Source organism: Mustela erminea, chromosome 6 (genome assembly GCF_009829155.1).
Source record: "Mustela erminea isolate mMusErm1 chromosome 6, mMusErm1.Pri, whole genome shotgun sequence".
Lineage (NCBI taxonomy): Eukaryota > Metazoa > Chordata > Mammalia > Carnivora > Mustelidae > Mustela > Mustela erminea.
Genome location: NC_045619.1, coordinates 35107977 through 35120428, shown reverse-complemented (window position 1 = coordinate 35120428; position 12452 = coordinate 35107977). Strand labels below are relative to the sequence as shown.

Here is a 12452-nt window from a genome sequence, read left to right as displayed (position 1 = left end):
GTGTACATCGACTGTATCATCTCACTCAATTACAGACTGCAAATTTCTGCAGAAAAGTCTTCCAAAACACTTCTTCTTTTCTCCTTTTGATTTTTTTGCCCCCCTTTTTTTATTAATTTTTTAAAGATTTTCAGCATAACAGTATTCATTATTTTTGCATCACACCCAGTGCTCCATGCAATCTGTGCCCTCTCCAATACCCACCACCTGGATCCCCCAACCTCCCAACCCCGCCCCTTCAAACCCCTCAGATTGATTTTCACAGTCCATAGTCTCTCATGGTTCAGCTCCCCTTCCAATATCCTTGTCTTCCCTTCTCCTCTCCATCTCCCCTTGTCCTCCATGCTAGTTGTTATGCTCCAGAAATAAGTGATACCTTAGGATAATTGACTTTCTCTGCTTGACTTTTTTCATGCCACATAATCTTTTCCAGTCCTGTAGAGTTGGGTATTAATCCTTTCTGATGGAGGCATAATATTCCATAGTGTATATGGCCCACATCTTCCTTATCCATTCGTCCATTGAAGGGCTTCTTGCTTCTTTCCATAGCTTGGTGACCGTGGCCATGTGGCTATAAACATTGGTGTAGAAATGGCCCTTCTTGTCACTACATCTGTATCCTTGGGGTAAATACCCAGTAGTTCAGCAGGAGGATCATAGGAAAGCTCTCTTTTTAATTTCTTGAGGAATCTCCACACTCTTCTCCAAAGTCGATGCACCAACTTGCATTCCCACCAACAGTGTAAGAGGGTTCCCCTTTCTCCACATCCTCTGCAACACCTGTCGTTTCCTGTCCTTGTCATCTTGGTCAGTCTTAGTGGTGTAAGGTGGTATCACAAGGTGGTTTTGATTTGACTCTCCCTGATGGCCAGTGATGATGAACATGTTTTTTGTGTCTGATAGCCATTTGTATGACTTCATGGGAGAAGTATCTGTTTATGTCTTCTGCCCCTTTTTGGATATGATTGTCTGTTTTCTCTGTGTGAGTTTCAGGAGTTCTTTATAGATCCTGGATATCAACCTTTTGTCTGTCCTGGCATCAAAACAGACACATAGTCAGGTGGAACAGAGTAGAGAGCCCAGATATGGAACCTCAACTCTATGGTCAAATAATGTTCGACAACACAGGAAAAAGTATACAGGGAAAAAAGACATTCTCTTCAATAAATGGTGCCAGGAAACCTGGACAGTTCTATGGAGAAGAATGAAACTTGACCATTCCATTCCCCATCCACAAAGATAAACTCCAAATGGATAAAAGGTCTCAACGTGAGACATGCATCCATCAGAATCCTAGAGGAGAATATAGGCAGTAACCTCTTCGATATCAGCCACAGCAACTTTTTTCAACATATGTCTCCAAAGGCAAAGGAAACAAAAGTGAAGATGAACTTTGTGAAAGTCTTCATCAAATCAAAAGCTTCTGCCCAACAAAGGAAAGAGTCAAAGAAACAAAGAGGCAACCCACGGAATGGGTGAAGGTATTTGGGAAGGACAGGACAGACAAAAGCTTGATATGCAGGGTCTCTTGCTGCTTTTAAAATGATTTCTTTTCACCCCCTTTTGCCATTTGGATTACGAGGCATTTTGTAGTGGAGTAGCTTGGGAAGATTTTGTTGGGGGCTCCTTGTGCATCCTGGATGTGGACTTTATTTTCCTTCCCCAGATTCAGGAACGTTTAGCTATGACTCGTGCAAATAAGTTTTCTATAACCTTACCTCTCTCTCCTCCTTCCGGCATCCCTGTAATGCCCACGTTACTACACTTGATGGTGTCCCTGAATTCTCCAATCGTATTTCATTTTTATCATACTTTCTCCACACTACACTTCAGCTTGATTGTTTTCCATCATTCTGTCTTTCGGATCACTGAATCTTCTGCTTGCTCTCGTCTCCTGTGCGTTCCATGTAATGTTTTTTGGCCCATTTCCCTGTATTTTAGGTTCAACAGATAGAGGTAAGAATGGGAGGGGGAAGCCAAATTAGACAGTCCTGGAGACGAGCATATTAATCTCCCCCGCCCCCCCTCCCCCACACCCTGCCATATACCTGACTCCATGGGAATGCCGTTGCTGGTTGGGTTCCACGAGGAATGTTGAGGGTGTGTTGTGACTACCGGATCCACGGTGACCATCACTTGTCCTGTGGTCGAGCAGTACCATGGAGCAGCTGCCAGGCTCTCTGGAGCATGGCTTTGAACTGATGCTTGGGAAGTTGGATGAGATGATGGCGAAGCTGCTGCCAAGTGACTCGAGTCCTCGGCTGATGTTCCACAGCTTCCAGTGGGAGACACTGCTGTGTCCGCCTGTCATTGGCTTCTTGGTGGGTCTCCTCTTTCTATGCCGACTTGTTCAGTCTGTTAGAAGTCACTCCTACGAGAACCGTGAGAAGCAGCTGGCAGAAGCACTGGCTGCAGGGATTGAGGAGAAATGCCACCTCATTGACAAGGTTTCTGTAGCTGAGAAGGAGCATGCAGCAATCCAATCATCTGTAGAAAAGGCCAAACTGGAGAAAGAGTCATTCGATATCTCCAGCCTTGCAGACTCGTACAGAAAGGCGACGACGACCAACGTGATGCTGATGAAGGAACTCCATTCTCTGTGTCGAGACCTGGAGGAAGAGAGAGCCAAAAGATCCAGGCAAGAAGAGCAGATGATGGAGATGCTCAAAGACCTGCAGGTCCTAGAAGACATGATGACTTTCGTGAAATCACAGGGAGCTTTTCCAAACCTGCTTAGAGACCAAGAGCCAAGCCCTGCTGCTCCTTGGCCTGGGAGTGGGCCTGGGGCTTAAAGCAGTGCTGTTGCCTCCCCTCCACTCCGGCCTCCCACCTGCCCGGCTTTGTTCCTCCACTTCAATGTCTATCTGCGGGTCACGATGGCCGGTGGGTGCAAGGTTTGTCCTCCCCGGAGTGAGTTCTTCCATCTTCACTGGCTAGACACAGCACACAGCTCCTTCATCATTGACTCCCCCACGTCGAAACACTATTGCCTGTCCTGGAACCACACTCAGCACTCTGGGACTTTCTTGGTCTTCCCAGAAGTGTGGACTTGCTTTCATAGTACTGAAAGACATACTTTCCTTAGAAGCGAATTATCTTTTACTCTGCTGCCTTAGATTTCTCAAGTTCTTACATTGCCAAGGCTACTGACGGTAGTCTTTGATAGGGGAACTATTTTTTTTTATTTATTCTCTCTGTAATATTGTATTATAGTTTACAAATATATGTAATGTAGCAAGAGAGACTTGTAATTATTATCAACAATATTGTTTTGCTTTTGTTTTCCCAACATTGACCAGTCATACGTAAGGGAGTCACACCTCCCTCCAGTATGTACTGTTTTAATTTCAATTGAGGGGGCGCGGGGGGAGGTTCATATGTTCATCTCCATGACTGTATAAATTTCCTTGCCCCCTTAACTTTCCTCTATCTGTTAAACCTAAAATACAGGGAAATGGGCCAAAAACACATTACATGGAGCACACAGGAGATGAGAGCAAGCAGAAGGATCAGTGATTCAAAAGGCAGAATGACGGAAAACAATCAAGCTGAAGTGTAGAGTAGAAAACTATGATAAAAATGAAATACGATTGGAGAATTCAGTGACAAAATCAAGTGTAGTAACGTGGACATTACAGGGATGCCTTAAGGAAGAGAGAGTGGGAAGGGGACAGAAAAGTTATTTGCACGAGTCATAGCTAAAACGTTCCTGAATCTGGGGAAGGAAACCAAAGTCCACATCCAGGATGCACAAGGAGCCCCCAACAAAATCTTCCCAAGCTACCCACCACAAAATGCCTCGTAATCCAAATGGCAAAAAGGGGGTGAAAAGAAATCATTTTAAAAGCAGCAAGTGACCCTGCATATCAAGCTTTTGTCTGTCCTGTCCTTCCCAAATACCTTCACCCATTCTGTGGGTTGCCTCTTTGTTTCTTTGACTCTTTCCTTTGCTGGGCAGAAGATTTTCATCTTGATTTAGACCCAAAAGTTCATCTTCGCTTTTGTTTTCTTTGCCTTTGGAGACATATCTTGAAAGAAATTGCTGTGGCTGATATCGCAGAGGTTTTGCCTATATTCTCCACTAGGATTCTGATGGATGCCTGTCTCACGTTGAGATCTTTTACCCATTTGGAGTTTATATTTATGAATGGGGTAAGGAATGGCTGAGTTTCATTCTTCTGCATGTAGCTGTCCAGTTTCCCAGCACCATTTATTGGAGAGACTGTCTCTTTTCCCATGAATTTTTTTTCCTGTGTTGTCGAAGATTAATTTACCATAGAGTTAGGGTCCATATCTAGGCTCTCTACTCTGTTCCACTGGTCTATGTGTCTGTTTTGATAACAGGGCAGACAAAAGGTTGATATCCAGGATCTATAAAGAACTGCTGAAACTCACACACAAAAAAGACAATCATATCAAAAAATGGGCAGAAGATATGAACTGACACTTCTTCCATGAAGACATAAAAATGGTTGTCAGACACATGAAAACATGTACATCATCACTAGGTATCAGGGAGATTCAATTCAAAACCACCATGAGATACCACCTTACACCACTAAGACTGGCCAAGATGAGCAAGACAGGAAACAACATGTGTTGGAGCGGATGTGGAAAAAGGGGAACCCTCTTACAATCTTGGTGGGAATGCTACTTGGTGCAGCCACTTTGGCTAACAGTGTGGAGATTCCTCAAGACATTAAAAATAGATCTTCCCACTACCCTTCCTTGAACTACTGGGTATTTACCCCAAGGATACAGATGTAGTGACAAGAAGGGCCATCTCTACCCCAATGTTTATAGTCCAAATGGCCACGGTTGCCAAGCTATGGAAAGAACCAAGATGCCCTTCATCAGACGAATGGATAAGGAAGATGTGGGCCATATACACTATGGAGTATGATGCCTCCATCAGATAGGATAAATACCCAACTCTTGTAGCAACATGGAGAGGAATGTAAGAGATTATGCGGCGTGAAATAAGTCAAGCATCGAAAGTCAATTATCATAAGGTTTCAATTATTTGTGGAGTATAACAAATAGCATGGAGGACAAGGGGACATGGAGAGGAGAAGGGAAGTGAGGGAAATTGGAAGGGCAGGTGAACCATGAGAGACTATGGACTCTGAAAATCAATCTGAGGGTTTGGAAGGGGCTGGTGTTGGGAGGTTGGGGGGTCCAGGTTGTGGGTATTGGAGAGGTCACGGATTGCATGGAGCAATGAGTGGGATGCAAAAATAGTGAATACTGTTATGCTGAAAAAATTTAAAAATATTAATAAAAAAGGGGCAAAAAATGCAAAAGGAGAAAAGAAGAAGGGTTTTGACAGACTTTTCAGCTCAACCTTTGGTCTGTGATTGAGTGAGAAGATACAGTTGATGTACAGAAAGCAGAAAAATGAAACCAAAACAACAGCACAAACAAAATCCAGCCAAGAACACTCTATCTAACAAGGCTGTCACTCAGAAGAGAAGGAGAGAGAGAATTTCTCAAACAAAAGTTAAAGGTATTAAGATCACTAAACATCTGTACCATAAGCATTAAGGGAGAGTCTTTGAGGAGAAAAGAAAGAGCATATGTAGGAGGAAGAAAAGAAAGAAGCACAAAAGCAATAAAACGTAATACATCTCTAAAAATTGGTCAAGGGAAGCATACCATAAAAAGAAGTAAAGTATCACACACCATACCTAACCCGTGGATGAGACAGGTGTGAATATTTGATTCACACTTAAGCAGTCATCAACTCACCATAGACTGCAATATGCATAGGATGTTCTATATAAACAGAATGGTAACTACAAATCAAAAACTGGTAACACATCTGCAAAAAACACACAAGAAAGAAGCTCAGGATAGCCTAAAGAAATCAAGCAAACCATGAAAGAAAGATCAAGAGAGGAAATAATGAAGAACAGCACAGACAACCTAAAAAAAAAAAAAAAAGGAAAGTGGCAAAAAATACACACAAAAATAGATATATATAGAGAGAGGGAGAGAGAGACAGAGACAGAGACAGAGAGAGAGATCAACTATTACTTTAAATGTAAATGAGCCAAACCCTAAAATCAGAGACATAAGGTGACAGAATGGATAAAAGTAGACCCGTCTATATACCGCACACAAAAGTCATATTTCAGAACTACAGGCAGATGTACATTTAAAGGGAAGGTTTGGAAAGAACTTTGGCCATGTAAACAGAAGTGAAAAGAAAGCCAGGGTAGAAATACTTACAGCAGACCCAAAATTGACTTTCAAACAAAGCCTGAAACATGAGACAAAGAAGGACACTACGTAATCCCAAAGCAGATAATCAACAAGAACATATAAAAGATGTCAATATTTCTACACCGAACATGGGAGCCCCCCAATACATACAGCAGCTATTAAAAACAAGGAACTTTGGAGGCACCTGGGTGGCTCAGTGGGTTAAGCATCTGCCTTCAGCTCAGGTCATGATCCCAGAGTCCTGGGATTGAGCCCTGCATGGGGCTCTCTGCTCAGTGGGAAGCCTGATTCCCCCTCTCTCCATGTCTGTCTCCCTGCCTACCTGTGATCTCTGTCAAATAAATAAATACAATCTTTCAAAAAAAATACAAGGAACTTTTTCAGAGTAATCAATAAGAGCAGGGACCTTGTACAGCCCAGTTACATCAATTGATAGGTCATCTAGACAGAAAATCCTTGAGAAAATGTGGCTTTGAAGGATATATTGGACTAGATGGCTCTCACAGATATATTTGACATTTGGCCTAGAACAGGAAGATACACTTTTTTTTCCAGTACTGATAGAACATTCTCCAAATCACATCACATTGGAGGCCACAAACTAGTCGGTCTAAATTCAAGGCCGCTGAAGTCGTATCACGCATCTTTTCTAACAAAAAGTTTATGAAAGTAGCCATCAACCACAGGAAAAAATATGGAATGAACACCATTACAGGGAGCTTCAGTAACACTGAATGACTGAAGGGGTCCATCAATAACTCAATGGGGCAACAAGAACATACATGGAGACAAATGAAAATGTGGAAACACAATGGTCCAAAATCCATGGGATGCAGCCCACATTGCACTAAAAGGAAACTGGAGAGCAACACAGGCCTACCTCACAAAGCAAGAAAAACCTAAAATGAATACCCAAATAATCCACCGAATGGAGCGAGAACAACAACAGAACCCAACACGTGTAGGAGGAAGTAATAATAGACTACAACAGAAATAAAGAAAATATAGACTAAAAGAACAGCAATACAACAACAAATATGTGAAACAAGGAAGGGATTCCTTGAAAGGATTCCCAACCTGGATAAGCCCTTAGCCAGACTTTCAAAAAAAGGGGCAGAGGAATCATACAGAGAAATGAAATATAGGAAACAATAACTGAAACCACAGAAAAAGAAAGTACAATGAAAGACTATCATACAAATTATGTGCTATGAAACTGGGTAACCTAGAAGAAATGGACAAATTTGTAGAAACATTGAACTGCCCGACACTGAAACAGCTAGAAAAAAAGATTTTGAGAAAACTACCAGCAATGATGTGTCATCAGTAATCAGAACACTCCCAACAAAACTCCAGAACCAGAGGACTTCAAAGGTGGAGTCTATCAAACTTTTAAGGAGTTGATATCTATTCTTCTCCATCACTTCCAGCAAATTAAAAAAGAATGGAAAAAATTTCAAAGTCATTCTACCAGCTTAGAATGACTCTGGTACCAAATCTAGATTAAAAAAAAAAATGTGAAAACAAAAACAAAAGCAAATGGAGAATGACAGGCCCATAGCTCTGATCAACACAGACAACAAACTCTTAGCCAACCCAATCCACCCATACATTCAGAAACATCGTTCCCCTCAAGCCAGTAGGATTGATTTCTATGAGAGTGCCTTGGTGCGCCCAACAATTCAGAAACTTTGGTGGCGTTTGAGTGCTCAGGAACCTTGGTTATCTTGCCACACTACTCTGGCAGTTCATGACTTGGTATGCTTGACCTCATACTCCTTTAACTAAGACTCTCCTGGATGCCATTTTGGTTCATCGGTTTCCCCATCGGGCTTGTTGCCACTTTTTAGATCACCTGAGGGAAGCCAAGCACTACTCTTTTCTCCTCGTATCTAGGGCTTTACATCCCCTTCTCTAGTCTTTGTGCTTCGTCCAAAGAAACAGGGGATGGGCACTTGCCAAAGAACCACTGTTTCTAAGGTCTAGGCACATTCCCTTGTGATCTTTCTTCCCATAGGCTCATCAGTCTCAACCTCAGTTTCTCACTCTAAAATACCAACTTGAGTCTTAACTTCTAACAGGCTCTGGCTATTCCTATTGGAACTTGCAGCAGTGAAAACAAACGAAATATACTTTTCTGTCTCAAGCATGAGTTTCTTGAGAGTGAGTGGTGATAAGTGGGAAGATATTCAGGGTGGGGTGAAATACTTGATGCTCTGTTTTGTTGTTTCTTTTGTTTTCCTCTTACCTTGTCTGTCCTGAGGATACCGTGTGTAGAAAGCCTTCTCTGTAGCTTCCGAGGCTGCATCCTTTCTAAAAGCCTGGAAAATAGGGTTCCAAGGTCAGAACTTTGCCCAGGGCATTTGTCACCCCTGAAAAATGTAAGCATAGACAAGAGCATGGGTCTTTAATAGCCCACTCTCATGGGCTTTTTGCCTCTGGGGCTCTATCCACATGGTTACCTTGGCAAGTCCTTCTCCTTAAGGTTGTAGTCTTTTAAATTCTCAAATCAAAATGATTCGACACTCATGCCTCTGCCCTGAAGTGTTTCCAATCAAGTAGAGCCTCTCCTTCACTAGAAATTTGTAGGGCATCATACCTGGACCAGTGTCACCACCTGCAACAAAATCATTTTATAGTGACTGCACTTGTTGTGCAGGGTGGGTACGGTATATGTCTGGCCCTCTCAGTAATATGGTAAGTTCCTTACATGTCTGTCCTGGGACAGAGTCTTGTTTCACTAGTAAATAAAGTGGCCCACGTTAGTCATAATTATAATCCTGTTCTAAAGATACAAACTATAGACCTAGAGCTGAACGAGCTGTGGCATCATCTGACTTCCCAAATGGATCAAATCGTTGAGCTTTTTCCAGTTTCCCTTTAAATATATACCTATATTTCAGTGTTAGAATACAGAATCCTGTATGCGTTTTCTAGGGCCGCTATGCCTAAGTGCCAGCAATTGGATGGCTCAGAAGAACAGAAGTTTATTCTCTCCCAGTGCTGGAAAGAAGGCCAAAGATAAGGAGTCGGTTGGGCCATTCTTTCTCTCATATATGGGATGGAGAACTCCTTCCTCTCCTAAATTCTGGTGAAGGCCATCTATCCTTGGGTATGCTGGGTTGCCAATGCCTTTACTACTAAATCTGCATCTATTGGCACATGGCTTTCTCCTGGTCTCTTTTGTCTTCACTTGAGACATTGTTTCTTATCTGTTTTGTGCGTGTGTCTTTTTGTGTGTGTGTTTGTGTGTGTGTGTGTGTGTGTGTCCAAATTCCTCTCTTCCCTGTAGGACAACAGTCATTAGGAATCAGACCCCACCCTACGGACCTCATCTTAACTTGGCCATATCTGCATATACCCTATTTCCAAAAAGGCCACCTTATCCTTGTAAGATTGGAATGGGCTTTAAGTGTGTGTGGGGGGGGGGACTTTGTTGGGACACAATTCTACCTGAAAGGACAATTAGCAATGCTCAGTGCATAGTAACTATTCAAAATATATTTGAGGAATTGGCAATCAAAATGGCCTTTGTAAGAATATTTTGAAACTGAACAGTACCTATTCATACATAGAAACCTATCAACAATAAGTACTCTTTTCTCACAAAACACATGATACTGTCAAGCAACACAATAATTTTTCAGGAACTAACCACCGAAAAATGGCAACTTCTTAGTTGCCTGACAAAGAATTCAAAATAATGTAGGAACTTCAGGGAATTTCAAGAGACCACAGACAACTCAATAAACACAGAAACAATGCATGAGCAAAGGAGAAGTTCAGTGAACAGAAGTCATTGAACAAACAAACAAACAAAGAAAAATATGACAAATTCTGGTTCTGAAGATTCCAATAAATGAATTTAAAAATATAAAAGGAAACTTCAATAGCAGGCTAAAGGGCAAGTCCCCAGAACGGAAGATATAGATCTCTTGATATTAACACGTCCAGGGAGAAAAAATGAGAAGATACAAGAGTGGGTACCAGTTCAAGAGGGCTACATGGGACACTCCGGAATTCACCTCCTCCAAGGACACACTGAATGTGCAGCCCAGGATGGGACCATGAGCTCTGAAAGAAATCCAAACTAGCTGAGCTGCTGGTATACATCCGATAAATAAGAAAAACCCATTTTGAAACAGGAGAGGCTGAGACACATACTCAAGAGGACATGGGAACTGCCAACGTCTTCTTGAGCATGGAAAGATTTGAATTCCACATCCGGGTCCCCACCTTTTAAGACTCCCATTGGAGAGACCAACATCTGTAAAGCTCTAGCTCTGAAAACTAATGTGGACAGTGTCCACAACAACATTATGCTGTAGTGAACAGAGGAACAACGTCCAGGGAGATGGTGGAGTAGGAGGATCCTATGCTCACCCTGTCCCATGGATCCATCTACACAGCACCGACAACAGAGTCAGTAACACAGAAAATTATCCCAAAACTGGCACAACAGACTCTCTACAGCGAAATGCTCTAAAGTGGCTAGATCAAGAGAATAGAAAATTTAAAGATGCCATCAGGATCCAAAGCCACCTGTGCACCTGTGCTTGGGAGGGAGAGATGCCATGGATGAAGAGGGTAGAGAAAAGCCGAGAGTCACACGAGGCAATCCAGGCATGGGGATCCCAGACAAGGAAGACAGATTCCCATCACATTTGGCTTTGCAAACCAAAGGAGCCAAATTCTGTGAGTTCTTCCAATCTCCAGGCACGTAATACCTGGCACTTTAGGCATCAGTAGGCTCAGATCTGGAAGGCACAGGAGGATAAGAGGAAACTGAGTCCTGCACAGCTGCCCTTCAAGGGACTATCAAATAAGCAGCCCTCGGGAGGAAAGCAGAGCAGAATGGTTTGAAAAATGATGGAGGTACACCAAAGGGAGATTGTGGACTAATCCCAGAGCATGTGCTTGAGGGGATTGTTGAGGGACTTTCTCCAGGAACATTGGAGCTAGTGCAACTAGCTAGTGCAACTTCCCATCCCTGCCCACCAGCTGAGATTCTCAGAGGCCTTTGGAAACCAGCTCAGTACTCTTAACCCAACTGGCTCCCTTCTGCCAACTTGCCTGCCTCCAAACCCAGTGAGGGCCGAGGAGGAGTTTTCTTTGGCTGCAGGTTACCTCCCACAATGGGCCTTGCTGCTACCGCTCATCCTGCACTGCTCCTTGCCTCAACATCCCTGCCAAAGTATGTACAGGTCGTCTCCCCAAACAGATCTGAACAACATTGTTAGCACTAGGAGTCCTTGCTTCCTTGTGCAGAACGGCCCCCACCAATACTTCCTGGCCAGAGCCCCTCCGAAACAGTGTTCAAGCAACCATCACAGGGACCAGCCAGGCACTCTACAGTGACCCCTGACCTACGGAAACAAGAAGATACCCACACATATGAAATATCTCGAACCTTAGCCGTGGGCTGGAGGCCAGTATCTGCTCTGAGAGCAGGCCCCTCCCACCAAAGAAACCTTTTGAGGGAACATCACAAGACAACTGTCCTACAGTGTGGTGCAACTATATCTTTTGCCAATGCTGGTCTGGCTCAACTCGAGCCCAAGGGACCCCCTGACTGCCCCACTAACCCCAGCGGGAGTGAACCCTGCTCACAACCAACAGAACCACTGCCCAGGACATGCCTTAGGGAAAAGGCAGCTGAGCCACAAGAGTATTGCTCTCAAAACACAGGTTAGAGACAGCCTTCAAGTGACATGAACACAGCCTTCCTGAGCAGGGAACATGCCACTGCAGAGCATCACAGGGACTTCGTTCTACAGGTCAAGAAGTTCAAGACCAGGAAATCTAGTTGACTTGCTTAAAGCATTCAAATGGAGAGACTTAGAGAAAACCAATAGACAGAGGAAGGTATCCCAAAACAAAGACCCAGGACAACATCCCATCCAGAGAGCTAAATCAAGCAGAGATATGCAATATGCCTGCTACAGTAATTAAAGGAATGGTAAAAACGCTCTATTCGGGAGAAAAGAGTGGAGGACATAAGGCCCTCACCCAAGAGGTAGAAAACAAGAACCAAAGATGAAGAACTTAACAACTGGAATTCAAAATGCATTCCATGTGTCTTACGGTTTCTCTCCTTCTCCAACCACTTGTCATTCTATTTTCCCGCCCATTCCCGATGCTCTCTGCTCTGTTTTACTTAGGAATGAAACCATATGATACTTGTCTTTCTCTGATTGGCTTATTTCACTTAGCTAAATACCTTCCAG

General features: G+C 43.2%; 1 protein-coding gene and 1 long non-coding RNA gene across 2 annotated transcripts; one reads left to right on the top strand and one right to left on the bottom strand.

Moving 5' to 3' along the window:
* The first annotated feature begins 2159 nt into the window (after positions 1–2159).
* On the top strand, positions 2160–2844 carry LOC116593072 (cTAGE family member 9-like). The gene has a single exon (XM_032346871.1). It carries the CDS (start codon positions 2160–2162, stop codon positions 2790–2792), a length of 633 nt encoding a protein of 210 aa, XP_032202762.1. The 3' UTR covers positions 2793–2844.
* A 4754-nt stretch (positions 2845–7598) lies between these two features.
* On the bottom strand, positions 7599–8876 carry LOC116593073. Its single transcript, XR_004286731.1, has 3 exons — positions 8825–8876; positions 8474–8546; positions 7599–7648 (listed from the first exon to the last, which is right to left on the bottom strand). It is a non-coding gene; the product is annotated as an uncharacterized LOC116593073 (long non-coding RNA).
* Between the last annotated feature and the right edge of the window lie 3576 nt (positions 8877–12452).